The sequence below is a fragment of the Lycorma delicatula genome, chromosome 13 (assembly GCF_047948215.1).
Source record: "Lycorma delicatula isolate Av1 chromosome 13, ASM4794821v1, whole genome shotgun sequence".
NCBI classification, from domain to species: Eukaryota; Metazoa; Arthropoda; class Insecta; order Hemiptera; family Fulgoridae; genus Lycorma; species Lycorma delicatula.
Genome location: NC_134467.1, coordinates 35,096,070 through 35,117,979, shown reverse-complemented (window position 1 = coordinate 35,117,979; position 21,910 = coordinate 35,096,070). Strand labels below are relative to the sequence as shown.

The following is a 21,910-nucleotide window of genomic DNA, read 5'->3' as shown; positions in this document are numbered from 1 at the left end:
CGGGTGCGGGTCTGTAGCTTACAGACACGCTTCAACAGTGAAAGCATTTGTATTCGTTCCACACTCGCTAGGCCTAAGGACATGCTAATGGATTATGATTATGCATTTATTATAGATACGAAAAAATTACTTGTTGCTAACCTGGGACTCGTAGATGAAAGTCCAAGAGGCTACCACTTTGCTATTATAAGATCGGCATTTATGATGATTATTTTACTTTCCCGTGTAGCGCTATACCAGAGCTATGGCTGCTGAAGGGAAAGTATTATAATCGGTGTAATTTCGTATAAGCTGTATTTATCGAATATAAAAGTTTTGACACCTAAGGAACTCAAATACTCTATGGAAATTTTCCGGATTTTAGTATGCCCGTGTATGTGTGTTCAGTGTCTCACACCTTATATCACCAGAAATACTGGACCAATTTTGACCAAAATTGTCATATAACTTCTGGATATGGGGCATTTATCCCCATTTAAGTTTCAACTTAAATGGTCAAAGTGAATAAGGTGAAAGGCTAGAGAACCAAGTCGCTCTCATCTCGAATCTCGAGATTTCGCCGAATAAGATCTTATTTTTCTTAGGCACATTTTCTAACATTTAAAAAAAAAGATTTCAAAAGCGATCACTACCCCAAAAAATGCTCTAAACTAAGTGTCTAAATAGCTTAGTGGCTAAGTGGGTATACTGCGTCAATAGTACCTACGTCACAATAACGAGCGTTAAAATATCACTAATATACAACTGTACAAAATAATTGTATTTAAATAATATTATAAATATTTTAAATTAAACTGTGTGCGCAAGTATCAAAAAAACGCCGTATGATGGATAAGTCTTGCTATTGTATTGTCATATTTTTATTTATTTATCGCGATTTTTTAACATTTTTTTTTTGAATTACATTATATAAGTACTTTCATTATACGTGATATTTTTTAATAATTTTAATTCATTAAAAAAATATCTTTATTTTTTTAATTAATTAAGATATATCTATTTTAGTGGTGGAGCGGTAGCGTTTCGGCCTTTTATCCGGAGATCCCAGATTCGCATCCCCGTCATTCGTGTTCTATTTTAACACGCTAAAAAATACATATATATATATATATATATATATATATATATTAATTGCAAGAGATCCTGTGATTAATATGTAAATAAATTATAATTATGAATATAACACAGTGTAGGTGGTAATCGATAATAAAAATTAGTTATCACGGATTTTCTCTTCACAAACATAAAATTTTTGAAAGAAAATGTTACTGGAACGTTGATATATGCTTGCTTATAAAATTATTTTTAAATCTCTCAACTTGGATTGCGTTTTTTTTTTCTTAATATAAATGAAAGTGGATCAAGAATGACATTTTATTATTTTAATTATATTTATTTCAATAAACATTCGTAGATTTATATAAAAGTACAATCAACAAAACCAATTTGTACGACCATAATTACTTTTTAATGCAGATATATATTCAACCGGAGTTTTTTTAAGAAATTGATCTGAATTTATGAACTGTACAATGCGTTTTAATTTTTCATCATCTTTAATCGGGCATAACAGCTTATAAATCTCATTATGCTGATCTTCGCTTAAGTTTCCACCAATTCTTATATTATACAATATTATCCCTTTCAAAATATCAATATAACAATCCATTGGTTTATCTACACTGAAAAAATATTTTAATGATTTTGTAGCGATCTCAGAATCCTTCCATTGTAATATAGAAGCAAATTTATAATTACTTTCTAATTTCATTTTCTCCAGTTTAGTCCATATATTTTCAATTTCAAGTTTTGAAATGTAAACCAATATTTCAGTCAACTGTAAAAAAAAAATGAAAAGTGTTATTAAAATTATTATTACTATTTGTTAATCGATTATTAATTTACCAGCTGCTCTTAAAACTTTCCCAAATATTTCTTTCTCTAGAGCGACCATGATATTATTTATTAACACTAGCCGGTCAGGGTTCGCTTCGCTATCCCCTACCATCTACACGGCTAAACTGTCTGAGGATACGAACGCGTTTATGAGAATACTAAGCATTTTACAGAAATGTAAATTATATTTTTCTTAACGTTGTTACTTCAGACGATGAATGAGGATATGTATCAGTGTAATGAAGTAGAGTCTTTAACTGTCACAGATCGACCGTTCGTAAGATGTGTGATTGATTGAAACGCAGCAATCAATGAACATCGGTATCCACGATATAGTATTTGAATAATCTATTGTGGATACCCGTAATCTTTGATGGCTGGGTTTCAATTAACCGTACAACTCTCGAACGGTCGATCTGAGACTGTACAAGACTGTACTTTTAGATTTAAGCAGGAAATAGGTGGAGAATTTAAGAATAATATTATCTATAAGGCTGAACATATTGATAACAGGAAATTGGCTTGTGTATGCCGGCACTGTCTTCTTCGTTTATAATTGCGTGTTCGTGTGAGGTTTGTTAGCTGCCAGTCTAGCTGCTTATATTGGCGTAGAGCGGACCACGTAATGCACCGGACGGTTGCCCGTCACATAAAAAACATTTTCCCCGATAAATACCGAAGTTTTTTGTATTATTAAATATTAAATAATAACCTTTTTCTCTTATTGATAAACTTAAATAAATATTAGTAATATGTAAATACAATACAAATAAAAAATTTACGCTTAGAAATTAACTTAAATATTCTCTAAATTAATTAATTACGAACTGTTTCTAGCGGTATGGATTAGCCGTGTGCAGCCCCCTGGCGCATCATCATTGGTCTGCTATTCGCCAATAACAGCTAAAGTAAAAATGTGAGCACAATCGGCAAATAATAAACCCATATACTATCCTTTTTTATGAGTAAAACTTGTTTAGAGATTGCAAGATATCGAGAAAAAATTTTCCATTTTTATCAGATGTATTTTGGAACATAATTAAACAAAGAAAATTTGTTACTTATTGGAAAAAGGCGAGCTTAGGGTCAGCCGCAAATGAATTACATGGTTGATGTTTCATTTCAGATAATTTGTTAAAATGTTTTTCCCACTGTTATTAAATAATGTTCATGAATTTAGCGTACTAACAACAAAACCTTAACACCGAAAAGCTTCAAAATCATAACAATTTTTAGTTGTTTCTTGATTTTTTTTTTAACACCGCTAAATCGTTCAAACGAAGGAATCGTTCGTAATTTGCGCGCAGGAGTCCGGTGCACCATTTTGTATTCTCTTCGCCAATAGTATTTAAAATAAAAATTTGAGCACGTGTATGAAAAAAAAAACAAAAAAACCCTTGCCAACTTTTTTTGGAGAGTGATTTATATATAAATGATCCAGAATTTTTTTTTAACAACATTAATCACCACCGATTTTTTTTCAAATAACCATTCGTTAAAATATTTTTCAAAATTTGTATTTCATATATATAGCTATCAAGAAATATCAGCTATTTTTTAAATTATAATCGTGGGCCTAAAATCCAGAAAGGTTTTTTAAGATATTTTCTTTTTTTCTAATTTAGCTTCTATTGATGAGGTTGTTTGATTTAGAAATAACTTCATATATGTCAAACACTGATACGCCGGCCTCAGTGGCGCAAGTGGAAGCGTCTCGGATTTTCATCCGGAGGTCCCGGGTTCGCATCCAAGTCAGGCTTGGCATTTTCACACGCTACGAAAATTTACGTTCATCTCATCTTCTGAAGTAATACTTAGTGAAGTAATTAAGAAAAAAATATATTTTGATAACCAAACCCGATAGGTGTAGTGGTGAACTCATCATCGCAAATCGTTCATTTCGAAGTCGAGAGTTCTACGATTTATATCCTAGTAAAGGCAGTTACGTTAATACGGATTTGAATACTAGATCGTGGATAACGGTGTTATTTGATGGTTGGATTTCAGTTGTTCACACATCTAAAGACTGCACTTCATTTACATTCATCATTATTATTCTATGAATTAATAGTTTACACTGGTTCCGGAGGTTAAAGAAAGAACTGCAAAGGTTATGTTGTTAACCAAACTAACGATTCCGTTTACTGATCTCGTTTCTTTTGCTTCTTAGCGTTCGGACCTTCCATAAGATATTACTTCAGAATATGATTCAGGATGAATATAGATGAAATGTAGTCTTGTACAGTCTCAGTTCGACTATTCATGAGATGTGTTGTTATTTGAAAGCCAATCACCAAAGAACACTGTTATATATGATCAACTATTCAAATCCGTATAAAAGTAACTGTCTTAATTTATTTTAATCAATTTCTTTTAAAATTAATTTCTTAAACAATTTTTTCAATTAAACGTCAGATCCTTAATGTGTGAATTGAAATTAATTTCCAAGATTAGGGTACTGTATTACTTTCCCGGCATAGCCAAGAAATTCCTGCAATAATTTTCGGCTTTTCATCCGGAGGTCCCGAGTTCGAATCCAAGTCAGGCTTTGCATTTTCGCACGCTACGAAAATTTCCGTTTATCTCATATTCTGTAGTAATACCTAGTGAAGTAATTAGGCTAAAAAATTAAGAAAAATATATTTTTAGATAACCAAACACGATAGGTGTAGTGATGAACTCGTCATCTCAAATCATTGATTTCGAAGTCAAGAGTTTGTACGAATTATATCCTAGTAAAGGCAGTTACGTTAATACGGATTTGAATACTAGATCTTGGATAACGGTGTTATTTGGTGGTTGGATTTCAGTTGCTAACACATCGCAGGAATTGTAGACCAGAGACTGTGCAAGAGTACACTTCATTTACATAACTATCATCCTATGAATTAATAGCTTACACAGGTTCCGGAGGTTAAAGACAGAACTTGGAAGGTTATGTTGGTAACCAAACTAACGATTCCGTTTACTGATCTCGTTTCTTTTGCTTCTTAGCGTTCGTACCTACCAAAAGGTATTACTTCAGAATATGATTGAAGATGAATATAGATGAAGTGTAGTCTTGTACAATCTCAGGTCGACTATTCCTGAGATGCGTTGTTAATTGAAAGCCAACCATCAAAGAGCACTGTTATATACGATCTTATATTCAAATCCGTTTAAAAGTAACTGTCTTAATTTAGTTTAAACAACTTCCTTTTAAAATTAATTTCTTAAAATATTTTTTTCAATAGTCCTTTTTTCAATTCCTTAATGTGCGAGTTGAAATTAATTTGCAAGATTATGGTACTGTATTACTTTCCCGGCATAGCCAGGAAATTCATGAAATAATATTTTAGTTTTTAATTTTTAATTCCTCATTTGTTTAATTTCATATTCAGTCTTTAGAACTTCTAATGTCTTGTCTACTCCATGATCGAAATAATAATTATTTGTTACTTAGCATAAAAACTTATATTTTTATTTTATTAAAATATATAAATATTTGTATTACCTTATTTAATTGAGTTTCGTTTGGATTTGCTTTAATGAAATCTTGATAGTCTTTTAAATTCATTTTTAATCTACTAACTTCTTCTAAGTGTTTATTATAATCACAAATATTCCAGTTGTTTTTTTTTATTAACGCCGTAATATTTAATATTTCCTTATTTTTATCAGATTTATACAACTTGTATAAATTAGGAACCAAATTTTTATAACAGTCTCTTTGATTTTTTGATATATTTACAATATCAGAACTAATTATACTTAACAATTCCATTAGATCAATTTCGTCACATTCTTTGTCAATTAGACAATGATGATCTATATATAATAAAGTTTCATCATCTAGACACGTATTTACAAAAATATTTACTAGAAATTCGGATAAATCTTTCATACAACGAATATCATCACATAAATCTAGATACATAATATAGTGTTTTATTTTTAATTTTTCTGAATCATCAAAATTGTTTATTGCTTCTACAACTTTAGCACCAATCTCTAATATAATTTTTAACTCGTTAACCTTAATATCATCACTATTTACAACTTCATTACACAATTTTGTAAATAAATTTAAATCCCATTTATTATAATAAGGTATGAAACATAATGCTCGGTAAAGGTCGTCGATATCGGATCTGGAATATTTACTAAAAAAACATATTTATATGTTATACAATATCTCTTTAAAAATCAACATACAGATTGTAATTGACTTACCAGTACAGGCAGTGCATCACTTACACGACCAGCAATTTCATCACTAGCTGATAGTTTTGGATGATTACCAGTTTGAGAAAGACAAAGAAGACAAATAATCTTGGATGTAGGAGGATCGATATTCCATTCGGTTCGTTTCGCCGTTGAATATGCGTAATTGATTGAAATTTTTCCAACCAAAATATGCACTGTACATTCTGTTTTAGAGTCAAATTTTCAACCGACTACAATTTCATTGTGAGTCGGTTTAACATTGCTGATTTTTAGGGTATAAAGAATAAATCTAGAAAACATTTCTTTTCGATTTTGTCTAGGTTTAAGAAATGAATTGTTTAAGAGATGAATTTACATTACAATGTTTTCTGGTGTTAAACTACAATTTAATATCAGGAAAACACTCAAAAATCTCATTAAAGATATCTGTTTTGCGGTAATAAGTTTTATATTATAATAAAACGTATTTTCAGAAATTCAAAAAATATGAATCAATTGTTCTTAAAACTAACTTAATTTATTACGTAATCTATCAGAATCATATGATTCATATGATTTATTTAATAAATATTTTCTTAATTATTACCTATCTTTCTTTGCATTTTTATTTTAATAATCTGATCGATTCTTCACGTACTCATTGATTTGTGGTTTTAAATTTTATCAACACGGATAAACATATTGTTTATGTTACATTGTCCTTTACGATATTCATATACGACTAACTAGAGTTTTATATTTTGTAATCCTTACATTTTTTGAAAATAATTTGATCAAGAGTCATGAAATTTGTTTTTGTTTTTTTAGTACAATAATGATTGTACTAAATATATTAGATTTATGTTGATAAATCCTGATTAATAGATTTAAAAATTGTTTTGTGTTTATATACACCGCTGTTTTAATTAGGCAGCTTGGAGAATTAGATTTTGGAGGGATTTTTTTAATGTATTGTTTATTAAAAATCTAAATGAACTGAAATACAATGTTTACGTGCTTCTTTTTAAAATATTTTCTCCAATTTCATTCACTTTTAAGTTAGGTCTCTTTAGAACTGTAAATATAATTCGCTGACTGCGCAGTTCTGCAATTTCTTATTGGCGAATTTCAAACGAACTTTTTTGTTGGTGTGCTTGTCAACTTCAATCGTTTTTCATTCACTAAGGTTTCCTGAAAAATCTAAAAATACATTTGGATGTATTTTTTTTTTCCAGGATAGATTACATATAAAACTTAATATTTATCCCTTAATTTACCTCGAACCAAGAATTAAATCAGTCTGGTTTAATTTTAAGAATGGCACAGAAACGAGGAGAATAAACTTTCAGGGATATGTAGGAAAACGTTTCCAAATCTACTTTTGTATGATATTTTTTCTTTACCTTTACCAGTGGAACATGTCCTAAATTTCGTGAATGATCTTTTTTTTCCCTCTCTCCCGAACTAGATTCCACAGAGTGTCCTTTTACTTTAATAAGCCGGCTCGATCTAACTCCCAGAGTAGGGCTACCAGGACCGACTATGTTGTTCAGGTTTCCCCACCCTAGGAGCCAGGACTCGGTCTTTTTGCTTTGTTTGCATCCAAATAAAACACCCAAAAACATTCTCGAACTTTTCTACAAAGAAACTTTTGTACAAGAGGACCACATATTCTCCGTGCCTCATCACTACTACCCACCTGTGCATGCACTAACGAATAAACGTTCAGCCGGCAGCTGTCCCTAATACCCTCGTTGCCCTAGTAGCCCTAAACTTCCGTTGAAAGATTCGTGTGATAAGATCAGATATAGCACAAAATTGTACCTCATTCACCAACATACAGCCCCCGATAATTTCCATCATAAGTGGTGCACTAATCAATTCATATTGCAACCGCTCACTGTCACAGGTCCGACCGGCAAACATGAAATGCTCCGGAGTGTCGAGCATTCCGCAGGTTAAATAAAAGGGTCATTAGCCCGCTGTTGTGCATTCAAATATACCCGGAACTATATTCTTCCAGACAGGAACTGGGTCAACCTGTAGGAGACTTCGCTCAAACTACGGCTGACCCACGGCTTCAACTACGGAATCAGGCGGTGAGTCAACCGCCCGGTGGAAGAACGATCTCAACGCGCCTGCCAACTTTGAACATACTAAGTTGTATATCAGCCTTACACGCCCATTGTAGAAGCCCGTTCCGAAAGGGCCCGTCCCCTGCAATAAGCAGCACCGCCTTAGTGGAGACAGAAGGGTACGCAAATTCTATGAGGAGAGCTATTCTCCTCTGCATACCCTTAAGCATACGTCTATTCCTTTCGCTCCTCAGTTCCGCCGACCAGACCTGAACACTATATTATAGTACCGAGTTGATCACATTACCATAAAGCACCTGCTTGAAGGCCCGAAGGTCTACCAAATTACCTAAAAACTTACTCAAGGCAGTCAACATCCCCCTGCCTTCTATGATAACTCCCGGAAATACACGGTGCAGGAGCGACGGTAATCCAGCCAAACACCAACACATTTCGCAGCCTCCATCTGAAATACTTATTCGATACCAGATCGATGACCAATCACTAAATTATGGTGTCAATGATGATAAATCTGTGAATGTAATTGGTCAGTTGCTTTGTGTCATGTGCTAGAGTTTGGCTTTTCGTTTTTGGTAACTCGATTAGACGTATACCAGTCACGACGATCCGGACAGTTTCTTTAAGGCGTTATTTAGAGGTTAGCTATAGTAGCACTTGCGCATTTCTTTCCGTAACTAAGTTCGTTCTCTCAATAACACTGACGTTGACAGCCCGAACATCAATATTTTATCGATATTAAAGTAACGAAAAAAATTAATATAAACAAACGTCTCAAATTCTTTGTTTTTAGTTACGGCCTGTGATTACGGTTTGTAATCTGTGGTTTTCGAACAATCCAGTTACGGCAGTGATATACAAGGCATGACAGAATAATACAGAAAGTCCCCAGCTGCCTCTACTTGCTGCTAGCAGTATTCAGTTCTTGGATTCGCCCAGATGAAGGCAGAAGGAAGACAGCGAAAACTAGTTATACACCTAGGTGAAAGCGATACTGTATTTCCGGTCTTAGATGGTACAGGATTTAGTAACGTACTTATGAAGACCAGGCAGAAGAAGGGGCACGACCCTTTACTGTCGACATCCGCAGAAGATTGCGAAGAATTGGAGATGGATAAGGGGGACACCCACCCGGGTTAATCATACAAAGGTGATTTTTAAAAAAGCGAAGAGTAGACCAAGCAGTTCTGCCCGCTGATTCAGACAGCCCCGGGAGATCTGAACTACCTATTAAAATTCACAAACCTGCCCAAAGTGTCAGCCCGGTGGCAAAATAGACGATACTCCCCCAGTTTCAGAAGATGTATGAGGCCCTGTCTGTTATCGTGGAGGCGTTCTAGCTTTGCCTTCCCAACCCAAAGAAGCCAAAGCAGTTTTAACGGTTATTGTTCAACCCCCAACACAGCTCAGACGGTATCGGTATATTGTGAAAACAAAGCGCGAGGCCAGCAAATTGGCTAAGAAGCCGGAAGTTATCTTTATTAACAGAGTGGCGTGCTGGAAGACTTCAAGCAAGGATTTAAGACAGGATTATTGCGTTTCCATTCCCAACAACCAGAAAAATCTCAAAAACCGTGACATCTTGAAGACCAGCAAGGGACTGGTTGTTGTCGCTGAAAACAAGGAGACTGCCCGATTATCTCAAAGTAACCTGCTGTCAAAATTTGGAGATGCAGGTTGATCAAAAGCGAAAGCGGAGGCCCCGTGTCCGTGTCATTGTGTATGATATCAATAGGAGTCTCTCTGAAGAGAATGTCCTGCCTCCACCGACTTAGACAAGACAACGTTCAAAAAGGAATGCAGGCTCGTCTTCAAAACTAGAAAGCGTGATCCATCATGGTATCACAGCGTTTTTTAATTGGGTGCTGGTGTCTAGCACCCAATTAAAAAACGTTTTTAGCAGTCAGCAACGTAGGTATTCAGCATCGCTGAATACCTACGTTGTATGAAAGAATTTTGCTTGTTGTATGAAAGAATTTTTCATACAACAAGCCTCTGACACGCATTAGGTTGTTAGTGTAGTATGTTGTTAGTTTGTACTTTCGGTACAGGGATCCAAGTGAACTTCATTTGGATAGGTGGGATAGAATTGTTAGGCCGGTAGTTGGTTGTCCAATTCTCATCTGTGTTCATGCGAACGCCAAATTACCTCTTTGGCACAGTGGGATCACGGTTGATAGCAGTGAACTTGTTGAATATTTCGTTGCGCAGCATAGCTTTGAAGTCTGTAACGTGGCCGGCGAATTGACAACTTTCTCTGGTGCGGTCGAATTGCGGAGTGCCTTCCATGGTACTAACACTGATGTTACCATTGGTAAAGATATTCCGGGTAGGTATCAAAAGTGGTCTGTACTTGATGATTACGCGAGTGATCATCTATTACTAGCTTTCGATCTGGTAAGCAGGATGTGCGATGTCTAAAAGGGGAACGTCCTTAATCAACAGGAGTGCTTCCTGCACAGGCGGGCGGTCTGTCCTAGGTTTTTGAATATACTTTCGGCCAGACTTCGAGTCTTTGCTCGTGGACTGAACGATGTCCTACTAGGTGACTTGGCAGAGAATTTCTCTTCGACGTATTTAAACCCACTGACCAGTTGATTCCCAGAATTATGAGTTGAGAGAATGTAGCTGGATGGTAGACTGGATTGGGGACTTGACCTCGGTTAAGCAGACAGTGGGCCGGCGCAAGAGAGTCTCACAACTTAAGGATAACCCTGATTGGCGTGCAGCTCAATCTATTGCGGACAATCGTGGGAAAATGACCGAGTGTATTCATAAAGTTAGGACATCGAACGTGATTCCTGGCGCTATTTTGTATTAGAGCAGGGAATAAAGGCTCTCTCAATCCAGAATGGTGTTGTGATTTAAAAAGGTCGTATTGTCGCTCTTCTGCTAAACGATCTTCTTCCAGATAGTAGTTGGTGAAATCTCGTACCATCGACATGATCACCGGGAAGTTGTAGGTTTTAGTTGTGAGTATTTCTGTTTTGAGATTACTGAGGCGGAGGTCTGCCAAGTAATTTGTAGCCTGGCTACAAATAAAGCCTCCGGATATGATTGTATCACGTAGGAACGTCTTGTTTACACATTGCAGGGGGTTCTAGGCTACTTGGCTATGGTATTCAACAGTTTCTGTGTGCTGGACATTTTCCAGCCTGTTGGTGAACTTCAATTGTCTTCAAAGTTTGCGATAGAGACCCCACCAAGAGCTCTTATTACCGCCTTTAACCCTCTTTCCAGTAGTAAGTAAAGTTTTTGAGAAGGTCTTTTACCTCACAGTCAATAGCAGTCTGAGTTCCTGTCGTATGCTGATGGATTACCAGTATAATTTCCACCCTTGCAAGGGCATGGAGGACGCTATATATAGGGTGCTGGAATTGGCTTTGAACAGCCATTGCACGTACGTACTCGGCTTTTTCTAGACTTATCCGGGGCTTCAAAAACTTATGGTGGCCCACTGGCTTTTTCCAATTGCAGACGCGTGGTTGCACGAAAAATGAGATTCAGACTCTCTCAGGTTATTTCAGCATTAAAACCGTCGTCATTTGTGAAGGCGGCTCTGAAGTAGGAAAGACCCAGTCAAAAGGTTGCCCACAGGGCAGTGTCCTAGGTCCTCTCGTGTGGTCATTGAGTTCGACTCTTATATCCGGTTGTGGATGCCCAGCGTCTGCCATATCGTGGCTTATACCGACGATGGGTTACTGCTGGTAGAGCAGGCAAACTCGTGTGCCTAGATAGAACTCAGAGCCTAGCAGGCATGTAAAGTTCTAAGTTTGTTGATGGATTCTTCAGCATAAGATTGTTTTAAGACCGGAGAAAACAACTATGATGTTTTTGAAAGGTCGACAGTCTGCCACCCGCCACCCGCATGTCGTGATGGTGGGCCGTCCTATTAGGTCAATAAGATATGGGAGCCACCCTTGATTAGAAACTTTAATTCAGGGAGCAACTTCCCTTTTTTCAAGGAAGGCTATTGATGCCTTCTTTGGTGTTCGTAGAACCATCCATCCTTATAAAGGATTGAATTACTGTACCATGTACATTCTTTATAAATGTGACTATGAGGCCATAATGCTGTACGCTGGGCCCGTTTGGGCTCATCGTTCAATTTCAATGATTTTGGGACATGTTATTGCGTGTCCGCCGTCTTCTGCTGCTGGCTGTTGTCGGTGAGACCGTCTCGAGAGAAGCAGTCTCTGTAATCGCTGGCCTAATACTTTCGTAAATGTAACTACTAAACGTAGCGAGCGGTATATTTCCAATAAAGCAGGACTTTTTATCTATCAGCGGAAATGCGACTGCACAGCTGAAGGCATCGGTTACCATGCAGCCGTGGGCTGTAGCACAATTTTGTTGAGGGCAGTTTTTGAATGTGCATACGACACTGTCGGTGGTATGGCGACCGCACTGCTGAGAACATGGTTCCTTTGCAGTCGTGAGGGGTAGTGGTATCTCGACGATAGTTGAAAGAATGTAACTGTCACGCGGGGTAAAAGTCTGGGGTATGAACTAAAATTATTTCACTAAGGGAGGTAGGAGAAAATTCTGTTGTTGCGAACAACATTGCTGGTTGTATGATATTATTTTTATTTCCTCAATCCAAACGATATTTACAAACTGGCTCTGTAAAATGTAGAAATAGGTGGATGGTTCCTGCTTCCGCCAATTCGGTTAGCTAGTTTAGAGGGCAACGATGTACGATATTCAAGATGTCGATATGAGGCCTGCAGCGAAGGGAAAAGCTGAGTTAAAAAACACCGTTTTAAATGTCCACCGATTCTTTCTAATCGGTGCCATCCCAACTGGGGCCTGGCTTATTACTGTGACGTGTAATGAGCTGATGGTTTATAATACGACTCCCGTTAAAGACCATCAGAACTGTGAATCGCCACAAGGTGGACGAATTCCCCTACGGGTGTTGGGATGTTTGTAAAACTAAATAAAAATGTATAATAACTTACCCTTCTTTTTTATTTTTTAAATCTATAACTGCTGAGACAAAAGGATATGGGCATCCGAATTGTTCTACTTCTGTAGGATTTTTTCTTCGTGTACTTTGTAAATCATTCGGTCGTAACCAATCATTAACCAAATCATGCATATTTTTCATATAATGAGATAATTCTTCTAAATCTTCTTTTGGTGTTACAATTAATGGCATTATTTCATATGTTTCAAATCTTTTAGAAAATTTTACATCACAAAATAGTTTCCATTGTTCCCAAGGCATTGCTTCCATTACATTTTTTACACGATTCATTCTGTTTGAAAAAAATCTTTTTATAGTTAAAAGTATTACTTACCATTTTATGTTAAAGGGAGGACTTGAAAATTCTAAAATTTCTTTGTAAATATAAAATAATATAATAAATAAAAAGCACTACAATTATAAATTCAATGTACTCATACATTAAATTATTTAAGTAAATTAAATTAATTTAATTTAATTATAAATACATTTATAATTTAATTTAACTAAATTATGGTATTTTGAATCAAATGCTAATTTTGAAATCCTAAAACCTAATTCATTTTTCCAACAAAAATGGGAAAGCTTTGTGTTCATTTTAATTACACTCTGTTTATATACAGCGTGATTCCAAATTGCGCGGCAATCTTTTAGTAGATGATTCTTTAGCTAAAAATAAAAAAACCGTTCATATAAACACTCGTCAGAAGACGGTTCTTTTGAGAATTATGGTTCATGGAACACAGAGTCCTGCTGGCTGCTATCTTTGTGAAATGAAACATGACTTAAATTCTTAGGACACAAATCGAGCAGTCAGTTTAATACTTCTATACAATTATTGATCTATAAAATTGAATAGAAATGGTTAGATCCCTCTATCTTACTTCGGTTTTAAGAAAAACCGGGTAAAACACGAAACATTTGTTGGAAAATACATTTTTTCGGTTGAGAATAGAATACCTTTATTAATTTAACAGTAAAAAATTTCTACTTACCTTTTTACATAATTTAATATTGAGAAAATTGATGATTTTAATTTTTTAATTTTAATAGACGTTATGAAGTCTATTAAAATTAAACACAAATTTAATAAGATATTCAACTTTAATTAGGAACTAAATACAAAAAAAAACTTGGATTGTAAAAGTGATACGATTTTACACATAAAAATTCTAAAGATTATAAAAATAAATTTGGAAGACATCCTTTAAACATGTAAAAAATTTATATGTTTCCATATGCTGGAAATAACAGTTGATCAACAAGTAAGTACAGAGTCCAAGATTGAATATTCATTTGAGCGGTGTTTGTGATGTTACTGTTCGGTTAGTATTAACCCAAAAATATTTTTCCATTTGGAGAGTTAACGGATATGTAGATGATTTATTGTAAATTAAATAAAAATGAATTGGCATCTGTTCACGACCTCTGGAAAAATTATCCAGATCGACGAGAACCGGTTTATAAAATATTATAAGGTTTTGAGAGGCGAGTTCGAGAAACAGATATGTTTAAACCCCAACGATTCAATGCTGATGAATATTTTGCAAGAAATTTCAACGCTGAAGAACCAGTTTTGAATACGGTACAATGATCTCCCACTTCAAGTACTAGATGGTTCTCATATCACTTTAATTTTTCTCAATTATGTAAGGGGGGAACGTTCGGGAGCAACAACTTTACCTATTCTATACAACAGAGGAAGAGAATTATTAGCACCAGATTTTAATAGATTAATAATATTCTGTCGATGTTTAATTATAAAATGTGAACATCATCCCAATTTCCTTAGTAATATTTTAATTTCTGATTAATCGTGTCGTCAAAAAATGGCTATGTATATTATCAAAACGCTCACAAGTGAACAGAAGGAAACCTCTGTAGACTGCTACATGTCTTTTTCAACACACATTTTCGTTAATTGTATGGTATAACCTTAGTGATAAACTGATAGGCCCTTTTTTTCTTACCGCCTACGCTCAATGAAAGGGTTACTTGATTTTTTCTAAAAAATATTAAGAAAATGGGGGAAGATATTCCACTTGCAGATGGAATGCAGATATGGTTTCTCAATGTTGGCGAACCTGCTTACTACTGTCGTGATGCGATAAATAATTTAAATAACATAGTAAGCAATGGATTCGCGAAAACGACTACTAAACTGGCTACCTGGATCTCACGTTAGCCGTCTTTTAATTTTGATGTTGGATGAAATCGTTCGTTTGGCACGTACTGGCAAACAAGAAGAATTGAGACATCGTATAGTAGAAGTTACAGCCGCTGTTAGGAATAATAATGATGCTATTTAATTTTCCCGGCTAGTATCGATTTACCGAGCTTGACTATGCATCAAGTAGAATTGCGGCCCCATTGAGAAAATGGTTAAAGAAATGATTCCTGCTGGGAGAGTGTAGCCAGATTCGTCGGGAGAATTCTTAGACGGGCGATTGAGATAGTCCTGAGCCAGGTGAAAATTAGGTAGATCTACACAGGCTAGAATAGAATGAGTCAGTCTGAAGTAATGAGTAAAACGATTCCGGGTTGTGTCCTGGTGTAAAGTGAGGTGGTTTGATTCGGTAATCTGCTGATGTTGGTTGGATAAGAATACCAGTGGGAACCTAAACTCTATGCGTAAATGCAGTTCCACCTCTTCCCCGCAAAATAAAAAAAAATTATTGTTATTAGTTAAATTATTAATTAATATAACTTATAAAATATTATATATTAATTGAAATTATAGATAACTGATGTTCACGTCACGTTTTTTTTTTTATGTAGAAATAAAACCGTGTGTTATTTATTACAATATGAGGTTATATACCTATCAGGATATTTATACAAATTTTGAAGAAATAAACCGTATTCGGTTACTCCCCATTTATATTTAATTAAAATATTCAGTAATTCTCTTGCATCTACAAGACTAATTTTCCATGATTTTACGTTATTTGCTACCTGAAAAAAGAAAAAAAAATATATATATATTAATGCTTAAATTAAAATATAATAATAATTTTTAATTTTTGCATACTTGTAAGTTAACTTGGGTCTATTATTTACAGCCGGAGTCATGTATAAAGAATGGAAATACCTGGATAAAAATTAAACACCTATGTGTCATCCTGAAATACAGGTGTGTACCACGAAGAATCACAGAAACGTTTAGGATATTTTCTACTTCTGGAAATAATGACATAACATAAGAAACCACCAATTTTACTCCTTAATGTGGGTCTCAAAAATTACATTGGGGCTTTTTTTTAGAACATCTGAATGTTTTCGTCTTCCCTATTAGAATAAATCGTTTCCAGACCTATGTTTATATAAACGTTTTCAGCAGTAAAACAACCATTTTCACCAGCAGATCTTGATATGAAATTTTTTTCAGGTTTTCCTGGGACACTGTTTTTATTCACGATGTATTATAAGGTTTCTATTTATCGATTATTTTTATGAACAACGTGTTATTAACAAAGAGTATTATTTTGATATACTAGAAAATAAAGTGAAACTTATTAACAGGAGGAAATGTTCAAGTTTTCTCTCAAAGTAGTTGTTGTTTCAGCTTCATGATAAGCCCCGAACTTATACTATTCAAAAGATTTAAAAAGTAGATCTCGAGGTTTGCAACATTCATTTTACCGTTCCGATTTCGTACGATCAGAATTTTTTTTATGTTCTTTCCATTGGGCTATATTTATGAAGCGGTGAGTTGTTCAAGAAAAACCAAGACACCTAGGGCAAATATATAAAAAGGGGAAAAATTCCTTTACTAGTGAAATAAAAAATCATACTGAAAGTTCGGAGAAGCGTTTAAATGTAGATGCGGATTTAGATGATTGTTGTCGAATAAAGAATTATCTTTCAACAAAAACTTGTCTTATTTAATTATTGAACTGAGCAATTGTATTTATTAAAATACAATTCTGTTAAAACTGGGGAAAATTTTTAAAGTTTTTGTAAAACGTTAGGTTCCTTTTGATTATTATTATTACAAGGAAAACATTATCTACATTTTTCGTTCTAAACAAGCTGATAAGGAAGCCCTGCGTATAACTAATATCTGTGATCTGCTTGTGTACTTCCATAGTAAACTATTTATTTACTTCAAAAGCCAGAAGGAATTTGTGGTTTTGTTTGAGATTTCGTAGAATCAGCACAATCAAACATTTTTATAAAACTAGTTGGATATCTCTAATTTAAAGATCGCTGGGAAAGTTTTCTTCTAAGTTTGGAAAACCTGGGTCGTTTAAGGCCATGCTAGTAACGTATACTCTGCGTTGTTGTCCACCAGTTGTCGAGACGTATTATCTTTGCTTCCTTTGATGAAAAGAAATATATCCATGAAATATATAAGAAAAGAAATACAACACTAAATACTCCTGTTCTATATCATAGAAAAATCATGTTCGAAGAATGTTAACGTTTATTTTGATGTCGATATATCTCTTTCTTTCTTTTTCTGATTAGCCTCCTGGAACCACCGTAAGGAATTACTTAAGAGGATGAATGTGGAACTTATGAATGAATCTAAATGAAGTGTAATCTCGTACTATCTCAGGTTTACCATTTCTAACATTGTGATATTTATCTCAAAACATAGGAAACGTTTTTATATTTATGTAATTTACTTTATAATGGAACAGGTTTAGTCAATTTTATTTTAATTTAAAAATTTTACAATTTTCAAAAAATTTAAAAAAATTGCAAACTTTTTTCAAATTTTTTCGATTTAATTAAATACGGAAAATATGGTTTTTTAGATTTTTTATCATTTTTCCAAAAATATTAAAAGTTATTTTTTTTGTTTTGAAAGATCAGGTTTCAACAGGTATAGCATTAGCGCGGTGGTAATAGATAGCGTATAAATATATGCCAGTATTGAACGGGATTCGAGTCCGGTACTTCCACACAAAAAGCCGAGTCTCTACTTACTCAGCCACATAGATCTGCTAAAAATTCTTGTTTAAACTTTTAAATAAAATTTCGTAATTAAATGATATGATAATATATTAATACAAATATAATAAACAGTTTATTTAAAAATCATACCTCTTCCATATCAGAAGGATTAAGATTTGGTTCAAGACTCCATAACATTTCAAAACATTTGTAATGTAAACCTAATTGTTTTTGAGAAAAACCAAATGTTTCACATGTTCTTTGAAATATTATGTCATTTTTTTTTACAGCTTCCGTTGATTGTTTAAGACTCAATGTTTGTGTTAATGGAGATGCGTAAATATCATTGCATAAACTGATAAATATTAAAAATTCTATGAACCATAAATATTTGTACGAGTAAATTGTATTCATTTCGTTTATCTAAAACAAAAATAAAATAAAATAAAAATATGAATATATATTAAATTAATAAACAGGTATAAAATTTACATATATTAATTAAACTAACATCCGATTTGCGGCTTTATCTGTTCTTTATGTCTACTTATTTTGCCCTTCCTGGTCAATTAATTTTGATGTTATGATTTTAGACAAGTAACCGGAGGCAGGTAAGGCAAGACGCGTACGTAAATTAACTATATTACATACGATTACAATAATAATTCTATAGCTGTTTAGTCACCAGATATACAAACCCCGTTAAAAACAGAAATAAAAAAAACCCGAAAAAAGTTTAAGGCATACACAGAAAGAAAATTTGCAAGCCCAAATGGAGTAAATTTCTCGTTTGTTATATTAAGACATGTGAAAAATTTGTAATCGTTGTTCGAAACTTTTCCTTTCTTCACCACATTCAAGATACAATTCGAAAAACTAAATATAAATTTGTTACCCAGAAATTTAAAAAACCTTAAATTTTAATAATACTCCATTTTAACATTTATATCTCGCAATTTCAAAAAATTCTTGAAGATTGACAAACCAGGCCTCTGTACCGCGTACGCTACAACCGAAATACCGCGTTAGTAAAATTTACGGAATCGCGAGTGAACATTTAGTGTGAATTATAATACGAATTAACGAGCTGTACCGTCTCGCTGAGAGACAATGAAAGGCGGTAAGTTTTTTTTTTCAGATTAACAACTACCGCATCGGAAATTATGTAAAATTGTAGCCTTGCCACAATGTTGACAGAGATAAGGAATCGAATAAACGCCGTTTGGCGTCGGGAATGCGCGGAATTTTTTTTTGTGAGAGATTTGTGCCCCCTATTCAATATATACAGCTTGATAATTGATATTTTAATTATATTAATATCTGATATGTATATGTTTGGCGCCCACCGGAAAAAGGGGGGGGAAATCACTCCTCCTTTTTTCCTATCTATCAAAATAAAATAATAATAAACTTTCCTTTTTTTCTTTCCTTTGTGTTTTCTGTTTCTTAGATTCCAGATATCACACCCACAAGAGCCACCACAGCAAACAAAACTGGTTTCTTCACTGCGGCCACGCGATCCCCCCGAACCCTTCCCGGACACACGTGTGTCTGGAAGATTAATATTATGTAGTGTGAGCAATCTTCTCTTACTTCTTCGACAGAAGGTGATCGCCGCTCCCAAACCGCGATCGCGAATCACATTTACCACGATTATAAGTACCCTATCTCCTTTCGTTTCTAGAAAATAGAAGAGGGAACGAGCCCAGCAGCCACCGACAGCATAGAAGGAACGAAGAGAGAAGGAACCTGCACGTTCCCCCGTTTAGCCCTTCTGGGCCACGGAATCATCAAGGTTACTGGTACGTAATTTCGATTACTGCCGAGTCTCTGAAAGTGCAGGCCAAAGAATAACGAAGAGGTCATCCGAAGAAGAGGAAAAAGAAGAAATAAGATCCACTATGCGACCCGACGTCACGGACAGGAGTCCGAAAAAGAGTCCAGCAGAGATGCAACATGAAGGGCAGCCATTGAAGAAGTGGAGGAAGATCTTCTCATTATCCATTCCTTGAAATACCTTTATACTTACAATTAATTAAATTAAGTTTCGAGTACTCGGTCTCGGGATGCGAAGAGTGTTTAGACAGCCAATTACGTTGTTCGAACAGCATTTTACCGGCTGCTCGTTTTTTTTTTTCATTTACAAAAACAAAAAACGATTTCTGAGAATGAATAAATCACAGAACGGCCGACGGAAAAGCAAGACGAGGAAAAACCTTTCGGTCTGAATCTTCCAACCTGCTTGAAAGATTCGGTATGTGATTGTGCGAGCCGATTAACAGCGGCAGTTAGAACACAAATCATATGGTGCAGAATGCAGTTAATTTTTTCACGTAACCATTAATATATATATATATAATCTACCCTTATTTTTGTTTTATATATATTTTTATTTTTATTAAATAAACGCCTCATCGTTTTCTTGTTGTATAAAAACGACAGTAGTGTATGCGTGTTAAATTTTTAATCATACTATAACTAATTATTTTCGGGTGAAGGTTATCTTTGATCCTTACAGTCGCTTTTGAGGATTACAGTCCCTTCAATTTACAGCGACAGCAAAAAAAAGAAATACAATCTAATCGGTTATTCTTGTTTTCCCTTTTTACACGTTAATGGTGAATAAAATACTGTTTTTTTTCGTATATTAATAAGCAAAATACAATCGTTGTTGTAATCGTATGTTAATAAGTAGATTACAATCATAAATTTAAAAAAAAATATTATAACGATTGATCCAATAGCGATAGCATTAATTAGCAAAAACTATAATTTTTTTTCTCCTAGAAATATTAAAAATATTAAACACCCTAAAATAAGTTTTTGATATCTACCTGAATTATATTTTCATTCCCAAATCGATTGAAATTCTCCTTCTGTACAGTCAGAAATCTGAAAAATTTCTAGATCTCTAGAAATTATATCTCTTGAATCGTGAAAATATTTGAAAAATGATTGCTAATTTTATCCAATTTCTAATATTCTAAATGAGATACTCAGCATATTTGGTCTTTCAAATCCATTTAGGATAAATATTGAAAAATCATTTTATGGTTTTTTTCTGAATATCCACGGATTAAGGAGTGCTATGGTCAATTACGCGGCGACATGACCAACACACCAACGACCACTATTACTTTATCTGCAATGCTGCAGATTTCACCTGGCTCCGGTCACTTGACAAAAAAACAATTAAAAAAAATAATAAACCGCGTCGAAGGAAATTGATCATATAGGATTGGCGAAGCCGTGATTGAGGTACTAGTTTTATATGAAAGATTTGATACTTACAAGGGGATAACACACGGATTTGAATCGTACTAAATCTTCTTTTTTTGAAAAATTTTATTTTTTTAAATTTAAATATATTGATTTATTAATAATTATTAACTTGTTATTGTGGACAAAAACTGCTGATAGATTAAAGAATACTCGCTTCTGATTTGGTCAGTGGTTGAAGAGTAGGCTTTTGATGGTTGAACTACTTACATGAATTTCTCATTTGTTTCGTAAAGACCCTCATTATGATAAAGATTCCAGCCGCGTAGTTAAAACGGTACACAGACGTTAAGTAAGAGTACAAATATTTGAAATTAAAACTAACTTTAAATTATTTATTATATTTCTGTTTCAAGTACAAAATGAATAATTCTGCTGCTATTAAAAACTGAGAAAAAGTTATAGAAAGCGTTTTTGACTTTAATTGTGAATTTAATAAATATTTAAAGAAAAATTTTAATAAAAAATTAGAAGAAAATAAAAAATTAAATAAAAGAAGATAAATCAGAAACAGGCTTGGAAATGTTTGTTACCGAGTGGTTGATGGTGAAAAATTTCGCCCTTATAAACGCCCTTAATTTCTGAA

The 21,910-nt window shown here is 34.1% G+C and overlaps 1 protein-coding gene across 1 annotated transcript; it reads right to left on the bottom strand.

The window, feature by feature from the left end:
• Positions 1-1,416: 1,416 nt before the first annotated feature.
• LOC142334147 (uncharacterized) lies at positions 1,417-18,468 on the bottom strand. Its single transcript, XM_075381912.1, has 5 exons — positions 18,196-18,468; positions 15,965-16,098; positions 13,136-13,435; positions 5,390-6,038; positions 1,417-1,837 (listed from the first exon to the last, which is right to left on the bottom strand). Exons 1-5 carry the CDS (start codon positions 18,457-18,459, stop codon positions 1,433-1,435), a joined length of 1,752 nt encoding a protein of 583 aa, XP_075238027.1. The 5' UTR covers positions 18,460-18,468; the 3' UTR covers positions 1,417-1,432.
• Between the last annotated feature and the right edge of the window lie 3,442 nt (positions 18,469-21,910).